Source organism: Natrix helvetica, assembly GCF_964273705.1.
Source record: "Natrix helvetica genome assembly, chromosome: 16".
NCBI lineage: Eukaryota > Metazoa > Chordata > Lepidosauria > Squamata > Natricidae > Natrix > Natrix helvetica.
This window is the reverse complement of record NC_138563.1, coordinates 7,344,538-7,364,858: the sequence shown is the minus strand read 5'-3', so window position 1 is coordinate 7,364,858 and position 20,321 is coordinate 7,344,538. Positions and strand designations below refer to the sequence as shown.

Below are 20,321 nucleotides of genomic sequence, written 5' to 3'. Positions count from 1 at the left end.
AAACGTCATGGTCCCTAAGTGAATTCACTGTTCGCAATTGTTTGGGGGTGGTTTTTTTTTTGGGGGGGGCAGAAACCAGAGGTAAATGGCAGTTTACGGTAAAAAAAATTCTGCCCATGTGGCAACATGGGTGGCTAATAAGTTTTACAAATAAATAAATAGATATTAAATAATTATAAATTGTAAATTGCAGTCATGTGACTGCCGGCTATTGCAAATGGCCGTATTCGCAGACCTATTGCCCAGTGTCCAATATGCGAAGATGTGACCACCAAAGATGGTTCCTATTTTTCTACTTGCATTTTTTACATGCTTTCGAACTGCTAGGTTGGCAGAAGCTGGGACAAGTCACGGGAGCTCACTCCATTACACGGCGCTAGGGATTCGAACCGCTGACCTTTCTGATCGACAAGCTCAGCGTCTGAACCACTGAGCCACTGCTCAGGGTATAGTTAGTCCTTTGTAAGTTGAGGATCACCTGTGCAGTTCTGGGCCAGACTCAGGTTCCTTTTATCTTACCGTTGTCTTGGCTGCGGTTCTTCCTCAAGGCCCATCTCACAGCTGCACATCTCACCTGGACAAACCTCCATTACTAAATGAACCCTCATCCTGTCCCAGGTGAGTCCTTAGCCTGGACAAGCAGAAGCATGCAGAAAGAGACGGGCATGGCCTATAAACCAGCCCATCCAGCTGTCCTCCAGCCTTCGCCCAAAGCCCCCCACCAGGAGGCTGAAGCAGACCCCAAGTGGGAATTTCTGCCCCCCTCCGACCCCCACAAAAAGACCCCCAAGGGGGAGACTCTGCAGCAACACAAGCATTCATTGCACGTATCCGTCCCAGGGGCCGTAGTTTGATTTAGTGCAATATAAAAAATGCAAATCATTTTTCTGCGGACCACCAAAATTTTCTCATGGACAACCAATGATCCCTGGAGACCACTGCCCTAAACCACCTTCCCCTAAGCAGTACATTCAGTCCCGCCCACCTGCTCCTTGCCCTCCCCCCCCCATCCCAACCACCCCCTCGCAGGCAACTCACATCCTTGAGGCATCCCATAAAATTGTTGCTGACAGGGGAGCCGGGCAAGTCCGCCGTGTTGGGACTCCCTCCGATGTAGAAGAAGTCGTCTGAGCCTAGCATGGTATAGTCCTCTTGGGTGTATCCGGTGGTGGTAAGGATTCCGTCCACGGAGATAGTCACCTGTCCGTCATGAGTGCAGGGGTTGCGGGGAGGGGGTGCCGGGGGGGGGGGGGAGACAAGGAGACAAGAGAGTGTTAACCAACCACAGGACTGATGGGAGAAGGGGGTGGGAAAAGGGGCTGCCAACTTATTTTCCGGTCTGGTTGTCTCTTTGGAGAAATGCCACGGTATTTTTTTCCCCTCGGGCGGGGTGTTTTGGGGGTGGGGGAGGAGGAGGAGGAGGAAGACGGACAGACAGAGCAGCTGTCAAGGGGGAGAACATCTGCACAAGATTTGATGGTCCGGAAGGGGAACTGAGCACCATGTCTATGGTATTCAAGCCCCCACACCCGCCACGCACGCTCCATGCTCAGCACATGCCCACTGCCCGATGCTCCGGTGAGTTGCAAGTTGGCTCGGCCAACCGAGGGGTGCCCTTTTCCTTTGGCTGTTTGGGGAGGAGCGTGCAGAGCCGGATGGAAGAAATCCAAATTTGGGGAGCAGGTGAAACGCAGACGAGGCCGAAGGGGAACTGTTCTGACCCAGGTTTCCTTCAAAAGCATGAAGCAGAGTCTTGGCAAAACCTCTTTTGTTTAAATGACTGTGAATTCCTTTCATTCCCAGCCAGCAAGGCTTAGCAAACAGTCTTTCAGAGGAATGTTTATCCACACGAACCTTATCTCGCTCGGAGAGCTGCTAGATAACTAGATTCCAAACGCAGGGCGAGGCCACACTTGGCACAGAGTCTCTTATAGTCACAAACACAACTTTCCACTCTTGAAACGACCGAAGGGACGAATTGTTTCCTGCAAAAGCCCCCTCCCCGTTCGCTCCTCTTTTGTCTCCTGTGGGAGGGGCCAATCACCTCCAAGGTGTGGCTTTACTCCCAAGTCGACCCTGCTTTCTGAGTTGTTCTTGTCTTCTGGCAGCTCTGCGCATGCACACACTGGGAACAGGCTCCAGTTGTTCCTCTGCCTCACTGCTGTCTAGCTCCCTCTCGGCCTCCGACGCAGAGCCCTCGTCTGAGCGTTCCTCAGCCCCCAGGACTGGCCCATGTTCTTCCCCAACCTCTTCACTGTCCGACTCTGTTGCTAGTTCCATTGGCTGCCTGAAGGCCACAATATACCTCCAGAAGAAGAGTTGCTTTGCTCAGCTGGAGCCCTCGGACGTTCCTGGTTCCTCCCACAACTCCCGAAGGCAACTTCTGTTCCATGGGTTGATTGTTCTCCCTGTCAGAAAATTCCTCCTTATTTCCAGGTTGAATCTCTCCCTGGTCATTTTGCCTCCTTGTTTGGGCTTCAAGGACTTTGGAGAATACCTCTCTGTGGCAGCCCCTCAAATATTGGAAGATGCCATTATGCCTCCCCTAGTCCTTCTTTTCATTAAACTAGCCATGCCCAGTTCCTGCAACCGTTCATCGTATATTTTAGCCTCCAGTCCCCTCATCATCCTGGTTGCTCTTCTCTGCACTCTTTCTAGAGTCTCAACATATTTTTTATAGTGTGGTGACCAAAACTGGATGCAGGACTCTAGGTGTGGTCTAACTAAGGCTTTATAGAGTGGTATTAGGACCTCACTTAATCTTGATTGTTGTATCCCGCTGTTAATACAGTTTAGGATTGCATTGACTTTTTTGGCTGCTGGCTCCTATTTAGCTGGTTGTCCACTAAGACTCCAAGATCCCTCTCCCAGTCACTGCTATTAAGCCTGGTTTCACCCAGTCTCTATATGTGCACTTTGGGTTTTTCTGGCCTAAGACTTTACCTTTCTCTACACTGAATTTCATTTTGTTAGCTAGGGCTCAGGGTTCAAGTCTCTCAAGATCCATCTGGATCTTGAGCCTATCATCAAGACTGTCGGCTATTCCAGCCAGACTATAAACAATTCAGAGCATAAACTCTAGGGATCGTGATGCTTGTGGGAAGTTGCTAACCTCTGAACCTACCCATTTTGTTAAAAAAAAAAAAACCTCTGCAAACAGGCCAAGTGCCAGCTTTCCTTATCATGGTTTATTTCCAGAGTTGGGGCCTAGAAGGCATTTTGGAAAGTAAAAAAATGATGAGTTGCTGTAACCTCAAGGTAGGTGATCAACTTGTCCAACTTCCCAGGAGAAGAAACAGTTAGCTGGACTGCAGAGAGCTTAGATGCCGAGGACGGCCATGGGAATTCACTTCCAGAAAAAAGGTAACGGTTCCCCTTGCACATATGTGCTAGTCGTTCCCTGCTCTAGGGGGCAGTGCTCATCGTTTCCAAGCCAAAGAGCCAGCGCTGTCCAAAGACGTCTCTGTGGTCATGTGGCCGGCATGACTCAACGCCAAAGGCCCAAAGAATAGATAGGTAGTCGTCAATTTGCCACCACAACGGAGCCCAAAATTTATGTTGTTAAGTGAGAAATTTGTTACGTTGAGTTTTGCCCCATTTTACGACTTTTCTTGCCACACTTGTTAAGTGAATTACTGCAGCTGTTAAATTAGACGCGGTTGTTAAGTGAATCACTGCAGCTGTTAAATTAGACGCGGTTGTTAAGTGAATCACTGCAGCTGTTAAATTAGACGCGGTTGTTAAGTGAATCACTGCAGCTGTTAAATTAGACGCGGTTGTTAAGTGAATCACTGCAGCTGTTAAATTAGTGACACGGTTGCTAAGTGAATCACCGCAGCTGTTAAATTAGTGACACGGTTGCTAAGTGAATCACCGCAGCTGTTAAATTAGTGACACAGTTGTTAAGTGAATCACTGCAGCTGTTAAATTAGTCACACGGTTGTTAAGTGAATCTGGCTTCCCCATTGACTTTGCTGGTCCGAAGGGGATCGCGTGACCCCGGGACCGTCATAACTATGAGTCAATTGACAAGCGTCTGAATTTTAACCACGGGGACGCTGCAACGGTTATTGAAGGGTAAAAAACGTTCATAAGCCACTTTTTTTCAGTGACGTCGTAACTTCGAACGGCCGCTGAACAAAGTGTCATAAGTCGAGGACCACCCGTATAAACAAAGAGAATCTGTTCTTGTTTTAGAAAGCTGGAATGATTGAGAAGCTGCCTCCTGCAAAAAGCCGAAATCCTTGCTTGTCTCTTCTTTTACCCCAACGCTGTTGTCGGCTTTTATCTTTTATTTATAGCAAGGAGATTGGCTGGAGTTGTGTCCGCTCGCAACCGCAAGCCATTTGGGGGTGGCGTAAGCTTTGCTGAAGCCCACCGAAATGCAGGGGGGGCTTAAGGGTTGTGGGTTCCAGCTTCCGAAGTCTGGACAGCCAAGGGAGGGGGGGGGGAGGATTCTGCATCTGCCCAATTCCTGGGTTTTGTTTTTCGTTATTTGAAAAAGAGGGAAACACGCTTGGTAAGCAGGAATCTCGAGGGCCTCTGGTTCTCTCTGGCCTCCCCATTGCTTGTCTGGAGGTTGCAAAAGGGGATCACGTAACCCCCGAGGCACTGCGGCCGTCATAAATATGAATCAATCGTTAAGCACCAAAATTTTGGCCATGGGGAGGTTGCAACCATCATAGATATGAAGATGCCAAGGGTCCTGGATTTTGATCACCGGAGAGCTACAACGGTCGTAAGTATGAAAAGTGTCCGTCAGTCCCTTTTTTTCAGTGCCATTCGACCTTCAAACGGTCAGCAAACAAACTATTGTGAGTCTAAGGACTGCCTGTATTTTGGGAACACGAGAGGAAGAGGAAAGAGAAAAAAATGAAAGCCCCCTAATTTAAAAGGCGTCTCAAAATATTTTAAAGCAAAGTCCTCTCCTGCAGAGAGGAGTGGGGTCAAGCTATTCTCCAAAGCACCTTTGAAAGCCAGACAAGGAATAATGGATGGAAACTGACCAAGGAGAGATTCAGCCTGGAAATAAGGAGGAATTTCCTGACAGTGAGAACAATCAACCCATGGAACAGAAGTTGCCTTCAGAAGTTGTGGGAGCTTCATCCCTGGAGGCTTTCAAGAAGAGACTGGACTGCCATCTGTCAAAAACGGTGTAGGGTCTCCTGCTTGGGGAGGGGGTTGGACTAGATGACCTACAAGGTCCCTTCCAACTCTGTTAATCTGAATCTATCTAAGATGATCAAAGGCCTGGAGGCAAAAACATACGATGAATAGTTGCAGGAACTGGGCCTGGCTAGTCTAGGGAAGAGAAGGACCAGGGGAGACAGGAGAGCAGCCCCTCTAGTATTTGAGGGGCTGCCCCAGAGAGGAGGAAGGGGGTCCAAGGCCAGACAAGGAATAACGGATGGAAACTGATCAAGGAGAGATTCAACCTGGAAATAAGGAGGAATTTCCTGACAGGGAGAACAGGTTGGACTAGATGACCTCCAAGGTCCCTTCCAACTCTGGTAATCTGAATCCATCTTTACCAAAATGCATTTGCTCTTAGGGCAGTCTTCAATTTTAAAAAAAAAAAGGAAAAAAAATCCTTGAGGTAATTGAGATAAGGGCTCAAAGCCCCAAGAGATTTGGGTAGAGGTTGTCCTCAGTGTAGGACCATGATGGAGACCAGAATTTCTGTCGCTAAATGAAGCAGTGGTTCAGCCTTGTTTTATGACCTTTCTTTCGGCACAGTTGCAACAACAATCACGGCTGTTGTTAAGTAATTGTGAATTTGTTAAGTGAATCTGACATCCTGTTCACTTTTTTTTCCGTCAGAAACTGACTGGGAAAGTTTCAAAGGGAGCTGTAGTGGTGGTGCAGCAGGTTGGTTAGAATGTGGCATTGCAGGCTGACTCTGCCAACTGCCAGGAGTTCGATTCCCACCTGCTGAAGGTTGACTCAGCCTTCCATCTTTCTGAGGTGGGTAAAATGAGGATCCAGATTGTTGGTGGCAACAGGCTGCTTCTATAAACTACTTAGAGAGGGCTCTAAAGCACTGTGAAGCGGTATATAAGTCTAAATTCTATTCTGTTCTATAATTTCTATTCTATTCAATTCCCTATATTCTATTCTAGTCCCTATGCACCATTCTATTCTATAAATTCTATTCTATTCTATAATTTCTATTCTATAATCTTTATACTACTCTATTCCCTATGTTCTATTCTATTCTATTCTGTTCTATTCTATAATTTCTATTCTATTCTATAATTTCTATTCTATACTATAATTTCTATTCTATTCCCTATATTCCATTCCATTCTATTCCATTTCATTCCATTCTATAATTTCTATTCTATTCTATTCCCTATATTCTATTCTAGTCCCTATGCTCTATTCTATTCTATAAATTCTATTCTATTCTATAATTTTTATTCTATTCTATTCCCTATGTTCTATTCTTTTCTATTCTATTCTGTTCTATTCTATAATTTCTATTCTATTCCCTAAATTCTATTTTATTCTATAATTTCTATTCTAGAATTTCTATCCTATTCTAGAATTTCTATTCTATTCTATTCTATTCTATAATTTCTATTCTATTCTATTCCCTATATTCCATTCCATTCCATTTCATTCTATAATTTCTATTCCATTCTATAATTTCTATTCTATTCTATTCCCTATATTCCATTCCATTCTATTCCATTCCATTCTATAATTTCTATTCTATTCTATTCCCTATGTTCTATTCTATTCTATTCTGTTCTGTTCTATTCTATAATTTCTATTCTATTCTATAATTTCTATTCTATTCTATTCCCTATATTCCATTCCATTCCATTCTATTCTATTCTATAATTTCTATTCTATTCCCTATATTCCATTCCATTCCATTCCATTCTATTCCATTTCATTCCATTCCATTCTATAATTTCTATTCTATTCTATTGCCGTGGTGGTGCAGTGGTTAGAATGCAGCATTGCAGGCTAATTCTGCTGACTGCCAGGAGTTCGATCCTAACAGGTTCAAGGTTGACTCAGCCTTCCGTCCTTCCGAGGACCCAGATTGTTGGGGGCTACAGTAGGCTGACTGTAAACTGCTTAGAGAGGCGGTAAGCTCTGTGAAGCGGTATATAAGTCTAAGGGCTAGTGCTCTTTCTACTGCTACTCCATTCAGCAGCTGGCCTGGGATCATGCCTAGTTCAGACCAGAATGCCTTGGAAGCAGCTGGATGAAATGGGCTTGCGGAGAGGAAGATTTCTTGCTAGAGACAATGGAAGGGAATTCTAATATGCCCGAAGATGGAAACAGCTTTCCAAAAAATGATATTTAACAGAGACAAATGCAACACTGTGCATTTAACTGGGTTCGCTTAGGAAACAAGGACTCTTCAGGGAGAGGTTTAGGGCTGAGGAAAGAGCCGGCTTGAGAATTGTACTTATAAAAATGATTTTGGGATGTATGTTTCCTACAACTTGAGTCGATGGGCTGCAAGAAGAGGAAGATAATTGAAAGTGTCAGCAGATGCACCGTCCCCCCCCCCCCCACAATTTAAAGGAAGGAAAGAGTTCTGCTTTTATTTCGCATCGCTCTGAGCCCAGCTTGAATTGCGTGTCTCGAACCCAAGCATCAAATTTCAGGAAGGATTTGGGGAAACCTGGAAGAAGATCTAGGTCACAAGGACAAGCAGGTAAGCAGAAGCCCAGTCTTCATCGTGGGAAGAAAGCAGAGGAGTTGGCCCGAGTGGAGAAGATTAAAGGGATTACGATCGCGCGCTTCCAGGACCATGGAAAGCAAACAAGGAGAGAAGCAACCTAAGAAGAAAATTCCTAGCCGTGAGAACAATGAATGAACCAGTTTCCTCCAGAAGTTCTGGATGCTGCATCACTGGAAGCTTTTAATGGTGGGGAGGCACCTTGGAGATCATCTAGTCACAGGTGCCCAACTCAATTTCATTGAGGGCCACATCAGGACTGCGTTTGATCTCGGGAGGGTGGGTGTGGCCAGCCTGGGCATGGTCAGCATGACGTCGCTTTTGTCGGGGGGCGCCTGTGGTGGCCTTAGCCCTTTGCCAATGAAAAAAGGCACTGGACCGGTTGTTAAATCGGTTGCTGCCCACCCCTGGAGTGGCGATGCTGCATTATATGTGCCAGGATAGGTCAGTGCTGTTGTCGACTTCAAACAATTGCTAAACAAAGGATTGTGAGCGGAGGATTACCTGCGCTAAATTTTCCATCTCATCCTAACCAATCAGAAGCACATTCCTTTCTCAGAGAGTCAAGGACACGCCCTTGTACCTGGAGGGGCGTGACTGGGAGGTATCTCCAGTTGGGACGGGGCCTGATTGGGCCATGGGATGGACATGTGGGTGCTGGGCAGGGGCTTGAACTTTCGTCTGGGTGGAAAAAACCTGGAAGCTTTCAGATTCGGGTTTCCCCAGATGTGCCAAGATGACATCTGTAATAAAATGGAGCTTTGAGGAAACTCAAGCCTGGGAGTCTTCTTTGGTTGGGGGTCTTACTTAGAACCCTGACAAAGAGATTGGACAGGTCTTTGTGAGAAATGGTATAGGGTCTCCTGCTGGAGTAGGGGGTTGGACTAGAAGACCTCCAAGGTCCCTTCCAACAGTATAATATACTGTTATACTGTGCATTACAAGAAAGGAGAAAATGTGGGTTCTCCCAGCACGCTAACCCCCTCCGCGACAATTAAGTTTCGCATGCTGTGGCTGTTTGGTCCTTTCCTGACCTTTTCTTGTCTCTTGGAATGCTTGAATTTTGCCCATTTAGGTTTAATGCGTCGTGTGAATCGAGTGTAGGTATGTAGCCAACTGACTCTTTTCCAATTTACCCCACTAGCCTTCTCTCAAATTGGTGCCTTCCAGACGTAGTGGATTTTATATCATCCCCATGCGGTGTGAGGACAATGGATGTTGTAATCCAGCCCATTCCTAAGTACCTTTAAGGCAAGGGCTGGGTTAGCTATTTAAATCATGCCAACTTTAAATAATTTTAAAACACGCCATGGTTTTGGGTATTCTTGTTTCTTTCTCCAGGGCTGTCTAAATTATTTTCTGAAAAAGATTTCGTCTCTATCTGTCTCTCTCTCTCTCTCTCTGTCTCTATCTATCTATCATCTATCTATCTATCTATCTATCTATCTATCTATCTATCTATCTATCTATCTATCATCTATCTATCTATCTATCTATCTATCCATCCATCCATCCATCCATCCATCCATTAATAGTATTTAAACTTATATCCTGCTTTACGGTGCTTTTACAGCCTTCTCTAAACGGTTTACAGAGTCAGCCTCTTGCCCCCAACCATCTGGGTCCTCATTTTACCGACCTCGGAAGGACAGAAGGCTCAGTCAATCTTGAGTTGGTGAGAATCGAGCTACTGGCAGTCAGCAGAATTAGCCTGCAATACTGCCTTCTAACCACTGTGCCACCGGGACTCTGTCCGTCCATCCATCCATCTACTTACCTTCTTCTCTTCTTACCTATCTACCTACCTATCAAACCTACATTACCTGCCTACCTATATTTTAAGGCTAACAAATGTAGAGGCTCCTGTGTCACACTGCACACTTCAACAACTGCCCAGATGTTTTCCCCATGATATCCTTATTAGTCCTGGAGAGGTTGCAGGGCTCTGTGGTTTCCCTCACACAGTTCATAAATGTCCCCTTGGAGCCCAGTGCAACTTCTGGTGGCTTCGTGGACAGGTCTGTGCATTTTCTTTGAGTTACATGGAACATGTAACATGTTACATGTTCACCGCAGCCATACCGAATAACACCGTTGGAAGGGACCTTGGAGGTCTTATTCTGGTGGCAAGCTCTTCCACTGGTGAATTGTTCCCACTCTTGCCTTCCAGGGGAGAAAGAGAGTTCCTCCCAGTCTAATATCTGGCCCTGAAATTTCTTGCTCTACGACGGTGTGACCCAAGTCCCAGGATTGAGAGGAGGGGGTCAAGCTATTCTCCAAAGCACCAGACAAGGAAGAATGGATGGAAACTGACCAAGGAGAGATTCAACCTGGAAATAAGGAGGAATTTCCTGACAGGGAGAACCATCAACCCATGGAACAGAAGTTGCCTTCGGAAGTTGTGGGAGCTTCATCCCTGGAGGCTTTCAAGAAGAGACTGGACTGCCATCTGTCAGAAATGGTGAAGGGTCTCCTGCCTGGGCAGGGGGTTGGACTTGACGACCTCCAAGGTTCCTTCCAATTCTGTTAATCTGATTGGCCAGAACAAAGCTGTCCTTCCAGAAAACTACTTGATATGATAAAGTGTTTTGGGTCTACCCAAATAGGGGAAGGAGCACACTGCTTTGAATCCCAGAAGGGTTAGCTGATGAGAGCCAAATAGCTTGAAATAGATCTATACTAGTCTCCTTTTATTTCTTTGTCGGTAAATATAAATTGAATACTTGATCTGATCAGCTCTAGTAGTGAAGTAGGAAAGCTTGCACAATCTTTTAATTGACCTTGCTGGATGGGGTTGTTTTTTCCCCCATTTCTTTCTTTCCCTGGGCGATTTCCTCTTTCTCGACAGTTCACAAACGGGGAAAGTATTTATCTATTTCAGTTTGCATTAATTGCCTTTTAAATACACTGGGGTTTTTTGCTAATGAAGCGTTGGCATTTCTGGAGCCGGCGTACAGATGGACGCCAAAGGATGGTGCTCCCCTCCAAGGGAGCCAGGATGAAAGGCGCTTGCTTCCCCAACCTGGTGCTTTCTAGGCAAGCCGGAATTATAGTTCTCTGCAACTTGCAACAGTCAACAGGTGGCTGAGAATTCAAAAACAGACAGAAAGTACCAGGTTCTTCAGGGAGGGGGTAGTTTCTAGGACATTGAAAAACTCCTAAACTCGTATTTGGGGAAATGCAGGCGATCCTCGCCTTACAACCATAATTGGGGCCACAATTTCCGTCGCTAAGCAAGATGCTGGTTAAGCGAATTTGCACCCGGTTTTACCACCTTTTGGTTGTGAAGCGAATCATCGCTGTTGTTAAGTGAACCATGCGGTCGTTAAGTGAAACTGGCTTTCCCACCTTGATTTTATTCATTGGAAGCCAACTGGCCAAGTTGCAAACAGCCATCCCCCAAGCTGCAGCGGTTGTAACTGCGAGGACTGGTCGCAAGTCACTTTTTTCAACCTTATTGTAATTTCAAATGGTCATTCAGCAAATGGTTGTAAGTTGAGGGCTTCCTGTAGCCATGTTGGTGGTTTCCATCTAGCCCAGGGGTGTCCAAACTTGGGAACTTTAAGACTTGTGGACCCAGCCTGGCTGGGGAATTCTGGGAGTTGAAGTCCACAAGTCTTAAAGTTCCCAAGTTTGGACACTCCTGATCTAGCCCAAGGGTCTTTTAAGACTTGTGGACTTCAATTCCCAGAATTCCTCAGCCAGCTCTGGGAGTTGTAGTCCACAAGTCTTAAGGTTGCCAAGGTTGGAGACCCCTGATCTAGTCCAATCTGGTACTTTTCATTGCTGGACTTGAAAAAAAAGCAAAAATTAACGTTTCAACCCAGGAGGATCAGTTTTTTTTACGCTATCTGAACCCCCAGGGTGGTTTGTAAAATACGGTGACCAGTTTAGTACGCTATAAAAACACTGAGCATTCAGCTTGATAAACATGATTTCAGCAAATCATTGTTTGAGGTCTGAATCCAGTCTATGAGGGGTTTGAGTATAGCAGGGTTTTGTGTCCTTAGGAAGAGAGGACACTTACAGGTTAACAGAGTTGGAAGGGACCTTGGAGGTCATCTAGTCCAACCTTCCCCCGCCCAAGCTGGAGACCCTACCTACACCATTTCTGACAGGGCAGCCCAGTCTCTTCTTGAAAGCCTCCAGGGATGAAGCTCCCACAACTTCCGAAGTCAACTTCTGTTCCATGGGTTGGTTGTTCTCCCTGTCAGGAAATCTCTCCTTATTTCCAGGTTGAATCTCTCCTTGGTCAGTTTCCATCCATTCTTCCTTGTCTGGCCTTCAGGGGCTTTGGAGAATAGCTTGACCCCCTTCCTCCTCTCTGGGGCAGCCCCTCAAATATTGGAAGACTGCTATCATGCCTCCCCTGGTCCTTCTCTTCCCTAGACTAGCCAGGCCCAGTTCCTGCAACCGTTCTTCATATGTTTTAGCCTCCGGTCCCCTCATCATTCTTGTTGCTCTTCTCTGCCCTCTTTTTCTAGAGTCTCAACCTCTTTTTTATAGTGTGGTGACCAAACCTGGGTGCAGTACTCTAGGTGTGACCTTACTAGGGCTTTGTAGAGTGGTATTAGTACCTAACTTGAACCTGTTTGCTTTTTTCTTTCTCCAAGAAATTCCTGGGCAAACTTTGGCATTATGAGAAAGCTTAATGGGAATTTCACCTCTCAAATCCCACCAAGACTCTTAAGTACAGATAGTCCTTGACTTACGACTGACAGCAACCAATCAGGATATTCTTCCTGTGCCCCAGGAAGTTCAAAGCCCAGAGAGGGCATAAAACCCGCCGACACTCAGCATCTCTTCCCTTTTTCATCCAGGAGCTCCAAGGCATGTGATCCTGTCCACCATTAAACCATCTTTCCAAACAGCCTCCCTGTTTCCAGTGTCTTTTTCCCCACTTGGAACTGAACCCAGGAAGGACATTTCTTCCAACAGAAGTGAATAGCGAAGTGGATTGCCAAGATCCCTCTTCTTATGCGTTCTTTTCCCTTTTTCGTTTTTGAAATCATAATCGGGGCTAGAAACGTTTAGCTTCGGTGCTATGTTTCCTTCCGATAGGCGTGCCTTTTCCGCAACAAAAAGAGGACTTCATTCTCAAATGAACTGTGGCTCTCACAATGGCCGTCACTCACGCCCAAGATCCTTTGAAGGCCACATTGTCAGGGAGCGAAGGGCGAGGAGCACGGAACGAGCCAGCTAGGAATCCCATCCCGAGTCCTGCCACCTTTCCGATATTCGAGAGTCCAAAGATCAAAAGGTTTTAGCACACCAGGCCACAGAGGTGCAGCAAAATCAAGGCATTTCGGAGCAAGTCTTCATCGCCTGTCGCTGAGAGAAGCATGCACTCAACCAAATCTTCCAGCAGTGGGCAGCACTGAGCAGCTCTGGACCAAAGTCTCAGCAATTCAATTCAATTTGATTTGGGGGGGGGAGCATATATAAGACATTAAACCAAGAGTACGGGAGGCGCAAGGGATGCTAACATCCCTCAAGGTCTTGCAACATCTCAGTTTTACTAAAACAGATGAGCCCATCCTGGAGAAGTCAATGTTATCCCCCTACCCACCCCCACCTTTGTCCATCCTTACTTTTTTTTTTCCTGATCCATCAAGGCTTGTGCAGAAGAGGGAAAAATTTGGGAAATAAAGAGAGAGAGAGAGAGAGAGAGAGAAAGAAATAGAGACTGCACCGTTGTCTCACTGCAATTTCTTTTTTTGTTGTTTTTGTTTTGCTGCCTGGGCAAAGCCAAGAAAGGGGCAGACCAGTTGGTGGGGGGGAGCTTGATCCTGTTGGGACGTTTCAGGGGGGGGAGGTGGGTGGGCGGGTCTTCTTCCCAATCCAAGCAATGAAGGAAGGGGGGGATGGAAGAGAAAGGGGGCAGGGAGGGAGGGTCTCATTAGTAATTAGTCAATTCAACATGCAAACGAGAAGGCAGAGAGAAGAGCGAAAGAGAAAATGATGGGGAGGGGGACGACAACTAGAAGGGGGTCAGTTTTGATAGCAAGCAACGATGACCGGGACTCGTGCCCTGGGTTCAACATTTAGTCTATATCAGAGGTCTCCAAGCTTGGCAGCTTTACGAATTGTGGACTTCAAATCCCAGAATTCTTCAGGATGAGGAATTGTGGAAGTTGAAGTCCACAAGTTGTGAAGTTGCCAAGGTTGGAGATCCCTGGTCTAGGTGACCTCTAAAGGCCCTTCCAACCTTCGATTCTAGCTTGTTCGTGTCCCCCAACTCCAGAAGTAGGAACAGATGCTAACTTTCTCTCTCTAAGAGAAGGGCTAGCTACACCATGGAAGGCTGACCCTGACCTCTTGGGGGCCAGGAACAACTGGACGGTCAGAAGTCAACCGACTGTGGGTGTGAATGCCCCATTAGTGGGACAGCCTTAAATTCATGACTCCTAAAGGTAAAGGTTCCCCTCGCATGTATGTGCTAATCATTCTTGACTCTAGGGGGTGGTGCTCATCTCCGTTTCAAAGCTGAAGAGCCAGCGCTGTCCGAAGACGTCTCCGGGGTCACGTGACTGGCATGACTCAATGCCGAAGGCGCATAGAACGCTGTTCCCTTCCCACCAAAGGTGGCTCCTATTTTTCTACTTGCATTTTTTAGGTGCTTTCGAACTGCTAGGTTGGCAGAAGCTGGGACAAGGAACGGGAACTCACTCCGTTATGCGGCGCTAGGGATTCGAACCGCCGAACGGCCAACCTTTCTGATCGGCAAGCTCAGCGTCTTAGCCACTGAGCCACCTTCCTGACTCCTACTGGCTGAATTTGCCCGGCGTGCAAAGCCAGAAGAAAACAACAAAGATTCCTAAGCTTCAAACAAACAGAGCTTTGAACGTGGGGCAAAGGCAGCTGCCATGTCTTGGAAGAAGGCAGGCCCCGTGTTTTGAGAGGGGGGGAAATGGAGACGTTGCCTCCTCAGCCTGCGACCTTGGTTCTTAGCAGAGCTTGAGGACAAACGGTGCCTTTCTGGAGCTGTCCTTCTTGGAGGAGACCCTGCCTTGGCGATCCCCGGAGTCTTAATTTCTCGTTTTAATTTTGCCCCCAGAGCTTGACCAAAAAGCTCCCCACCCCCCACCCCCCCGGCCTGGAAATCAACGTTAGTCTTTTGGGCCGAGTGTGGAAATTATTTTTTGGGCAGGAGGAAAAGGACGTTGAAGTGTGTGTCTCCCTGTCTCGCTTTCTGGCCCAGCCATCAGGGCCAGGGGTGAGATTCAGCCGGTTCGCAACAGTTCACCATAGCGGTTGTTGCAAGGACCGGCTGGCCCCGCCCTCCTGGGAGTCTCCACACGGCCCGTTCATCATGCCAAGCAAGTGCAGGGCCTGCGCGGAGGTTCTGGGAGGGTGAAAATAGCGGAAGTCTGAAAACAGACATGTTTCCAGCCTCCGGAGGGTCTCCAGAGTCGGGGAAAGCCTCCAGAGCTTAAGGAAAGCGAAATGCCCCCTCTGCCGCCGCCATGGTGTAGGAGGCCGAGTAGGCCACATCCACCATGGCAGCACCCACCCAGCAACCGGGCAGAGAACTGGTTGCTTACGTTTTTTCAATCCCACCCCTGATCAGGCCCAAAACCTTTCCACCTGGGAGGGGGCTTGGGCCAAAGATCCTAGGAGCTTCCCCTAGGCTAGAAATAGTGGTAGTCCTCAACTTGCCACCACAACGGCAGCCAGGATTAACGTTGCTAAGGTGGGAACTTTGTCCGGTGAGTTTGGCCCCATTTTATGACTTCCCTTGCCACCTTTGCTAAGTGAATCACCGCCGTTGTTAACTCAGTAACACGGTTGCTAAGTAAACACGGCTTCCCCCATTGACGTGGCTTATCGGAAAGTCGCAAAAGAGGATCACGTCACCCTGGGACGCTGCGAGCGTCATAAATGCGAGCCCGTTTGCAAGCATCCAAGAGCAGTGGTTAGAATGCAGCCCCTGCAGGCTAATTCTGCCCACTGCCAGGAGTTCGATCCTGACCGGCTCCAGGTTGACTCAGCCTTCCGTCCTTCCGAGGTGGGTCAAAGGAGGACTCAGATTGTTGGGGGGCAAGAGGCTGACTTCACAGAGGGCTGTGAAGCGGTATAGAAGTCTTAAGTGCCGTTGCTCTTGCTACCCAACTGTAAAACACATGACCATGCTGCAACGGTCGTAAGTGTGAAAAATGGTCATAAGTCGCGTTCTTCAGTGCCGTTGCAACTTCAGTCACTAAATGAAGTGTTGTAAGCCGAGGACTACTACTTGTACGCCCTTCCTCTGCTACTATCATGATTCGCAGGGCCCCGTTTGGGAGCCGTTTATGGATGTCCCACATTTGTCCTCTGAAGGGGAGGGAAGCAGGAGGAGAGGGAGAGGAAGAGGAGGAAGAAGAGGAGGAAGAGGAAGAGGAAAGGGAGGTCCGAGTTAAAAAAAAAAACAACAACCTGGGGCATTCTCCTCAGACAAACTTAAAAGTTCAGACACAGAAATGGCAGTTAGTAAAAACGTTCAACACAGTCTTTAATTAGTATACTATTAGTACAACAGGAGTTAATTACCAGCTAGCATTCATTATGTCTCTCCATTAATTATTTAATTCATTGTCAGAAAGAGAGAGAGAGAGAGAGAGCGAAGAAGAAGGAAAAGAAGAAGAAGAAGAAGAAGAGATTGGCAGAGAGAAATCTGATGAAACAGAAGCCGTGCAAGGCGGAGGGGAGGGGGAAGCGAGGAGAAAGGGTCCCCCATGTGTGTTAGATGGTATGAAGGGCACACACGGGGGGGGGGGTTGGGGGAGGGGCGTGGAGAGGAGGCGCCGGCGTGCAAGAGGGACAAGAAAGAATGGAGAAGGGCAGGTAAAGGTGTGCAAGCGAGGTGGAAATCATGGTGCTTTTAAAAAAAAGATTTCTAATGGGAGCACTCGGCCTTCCCACGTTTAGTCAATCCCCTCCCTCCCCGACAAATACTCAAGGGGAGCACACATACGCACAGTTACACACACACACACACACACACACACACACACCAACAACAACCTGGGGGCTCCACAGAAAGGCACACACTCAAGAGGAAGAACACCCAGCCATCCCTGGGGGAAAACACACACTCAGAATCCAGCAGCACCTAAGACAGGCTCGGAGGGACCCAGAAACCGCCATCCAGACCCAAGGTGTCCAGCGTGCACAAACACATTCCTGTCACTCTTCTCACAATCCTCATCTTCATTTAACGGCCCCCCATCTTCCCTTGCAGGGTGGAGTCTGGGGCAACTGAACGGAGCTGAGGGTTTTCATGGCCAGATGCCCTTCCTGTTGCCAGGGGGGAGTCGTGTTCGGCAGATAATGTATATTCTCAGCATGCTCGGAGAGAGAAATATCTGCCTCTGCTTAGGATCGAAACCCACAGCCTCCTGATTGGGAGGTGAGAGCTCCACCTCTAGGCCTCCTGCCTGGCTCACAGTGGCAGACGCCAAAACGTCACAGGTTTCTAAATGCCTGGACTCTGGAGAGGGGGAGGGGCTTTGCAAAACCTTGCGTCTTTCCACACCCCTCAAGGACACAGAGATGACACACGCATACACACCCTTTGTGCAACATGCAAAGAAAATGAGTGGGCCCTGAAATTGGAGCCAATGGGAGCAGATAACCCTATTTTGGGGGGGGGGAAGTGATGTTTTATCCTCCCTAAAATCCTGCTTTCTAGCTAATATAAATCACGCGGCACAGCGGATCATTGAGGGGAAAAAACGGTTCACCCAAACCGTGGCATTTTTTTTTACTACTGGTTCAGGTGAACTGCTGGCATCTTTGCTCCTGGTGGGTTGTTCCACATATTAACCAAGTTACTGAATTCATCCTTTCTCCCAAATTGGCCAGTTATGCTGGAACCACAAGCCTAAAACCCATGGCTGGATTTCCACAAGACTCTAAAGGCACACACCCCAAAAAAGGGGAATGATAGTTCAAACAAAATTGTGCGAAGGCAGCTGCTGAGTTTTGTGCCTCTGGGTTTTGCACTTTGGTGGGGTGCCAGAAAGCCTTGCCTCTGGAAATCCAGGGTCTCGGGGGGTCCCTGCCTCTAAGAGTGGGGTCACTGGAAGAAGATATTTTCTGCTTGAAAGTTGACAGTTGTTGGTAGTGAACATGTTTCCCTGAAAAGACAAGGCCTTATTATTTTTGAGGTGGAGAAGACGGCAGGCACATCATCATGGCTGCTGATGTGTTGCAATATTTTTGGGAGGGCTTATTTTGGGGGGGGGGTTATTTTATCTCATGTGCTTAAAAGCCCGACTGGGCTTATTATCCGGGGAGGGCTTATTTTCAGGGAAACAGGGTAGGTGGGTTAGAGAGTGATAGAATCTAGCCTAGACTTTCTCATCCTTGACAACTTCAGTGAACTCCAACTCCCAGAATTCCCCGGGCCAATTACGCCGGTTCCTCATGCCGCCTGGGGAATTCTGGGAGTTGAAGTCCACATCTTAAAAGTTGCCACGGATGAGAAACACGGGTCCCAGTCTTAATATTTCCCATTTCCTACGATTTGTCCATAATGGCCCGTTTCCCTGGCTTCAATCATTTCTCTGGCTATTTTTGTCCCTGCTCGGCCAACAATCTGAGTAGTTCACAGCAATGTGAGGCTACCAAGGAGTTTGGGTCTCCTTCTCTAGCCGCTTACAATCTGGTTGTGAAATAATTGACACCTGGGAAAGAGGCCCCTTGTCCGTCAATAGGAGTGCTGATTTACCAACAACGTATCAGGTACTTAGAAGCTAAGGATGCCGAAGCACAAGGAAAAAAACAGCTAACAACTTAATAGCTGGCCATCAACATACTAATTAACAACTAAAAGCCACACTTAATCACGCAGCATGTAAATACAATTGTGTAGAACACATTGTGGAGTGCCTGGTAACATCCAGGTCCTTTTTGGCTTCCTAGGCCAACATTATCCATCTCTCTGTCTGTCCGTCTATGTTTGTCTAGCTATCTGATTGTTTTTTGCTCTGGGATGCATCAAAATTGATCTGCCTAAAAGCTGGTTTTTGGTTTAGGGATGACGGTTGATTCATGGGAAGGAAGGAAACCCCCAAACTCAAACCCCTCCACCATCAAAATTCTTCAAATTCCCCCAGTTGCCTTTCAAATTTCACAACAAACTGCCAAGCTTAATAGAATAGAGTAACAGAGTTGGAAGGGACCTTGGAGGTCTTCTAGTCCAACCCCCTGCCTAGGCAGGAAACCCTACACCACTTCAGACTCAATCTCAAGGGTTGCATTCACACAACAGGCTGAATTTGTTTACCTCTATAACCTGGATTAGATTTCGTTTTAAACTTTGTGCATTGCGTGAATCACACTTCCTTTTGGGGGTTGACTTATGTTTCAGTGCGCTGTGCCAGTCAAGACAACAGGCTAACTCCTAACCCAGGTTAAGGGGTGTTGTGTGAATCAAGGAAGTCCCTTTTAAATTAATGGAACAATTAATCAGTGGAACAGAAGTTGCCTCCAGAAGTTGTGAACGCTCCAACACTGGAAGTTTTTAAGAAGAGATTAGATTTGTCTGAAGTGGTGTAGGGTTTCCTGCCTAAGCAGGGGGTTGGACTAGAAGACCTCTTAAGGCCCCTTCCAACTCTGCTATTCTATTCTATTCTATTCTGTTCTGTTCTGTTCTATTCTATTCTTCTATTCTATGGTCGTAAGTCGACGACTACCTATGAAGTTTTTGAAAATGCCCAGAGCCATTCTCGGCTTTCCAAACTTGGCTTGAAGGGGACAACACTTCCGCCCTGGAATTCTGGGAGTGAAAGGTACCACTCCCATCCTGTTGTGGCTCGCCAGCAGCCAATGAAGCTGACAGCCGATTCGGACAGTGAGGAGGTTGGGGAGGAACCTGGGCCAGTCCTGGAGTCTGGGGAAGGCTCTGATGAGAGCTCTGTGTCGGAGGCAGAGAGGGGACCAGGGCCGTCTGATAAAGTTATCAGCTGCCTTCAGAGTCAGACATCAGTGAGGCAGAAGAACAGCTGGAGCCTGTTCCCAGTGTGCGCATGCGCAGAGTGGCCAGACGAAGGGAACAATTAAAGAACAGGGGTCGATTTGGGAGTAAGCCACAGGTGGATGGTGAATGGCCCTTTCCATGGGGAATAAAAGAGGAGCGCAAGGGGAGTGGAGCTTGCAGGAGTCCATTGGTTCATTCCTGCATTCTTGCCAAGTATTGCGGCGTCTGAAAGATATCGTCCTGGCCCCTCTCCAAACCTGATCAAGGTGGGTAATTGTGAACTATCCTGAAAGACTGTGGGAGAGGAAAGACTTTGCTGGAGAGGAATTCACTGTGAATTAAATAAAAGGGGTTTATCGGGACAAGGACTCAGCTTCGTGCTGCTGGGGAAGTCTAGATCAGAACCCATCCCAAATAACCAGTGCTTCCCCCACCCCACCCCTCCCCAATCCTAAAACTATTCCTAGAGCCACCCGGGTGCAGAGATTTAATGAGCCAAGAAGCAATCAATTAGCAATTCAATTCCAGGGGATTCCATTTGGTGAAAGAGGCATTTTAGGCAGGGATGACTCAGAGAGAGAGTGGAGCGCCAGTCAGAGCCAACAAAACTGGGCCACGGGGAGAAATATTTGGACCCAGCTTCAGGCTGCTGCTTGG

General features: G+C 47.4%; 1 protein-coding gene across 2 annotated transcripts in view; it reads right to left on the bottom strand.

The window, feature by feature from the left end:
- Window positions 1-20,321, bottom strand: part of NRXN2 (neurexin 2) — a 363,942-nt gene that overhangs the window by 220,443 nt on the left and 123,178 nt on the right. For both annotated transcript variants that reach the window (XM_081968494.1, XM_081968495.1), the window contains exon 4: window positions 1,039-1,200. In XM_081968494.1, the coding sequence (XP_081824620.1) occupies window positions 1,039-1,200 (162 nt within the window). The remainder of the gene's footprint in view (window positions 1-1,038; window positions 1,201-20,321) is intronic.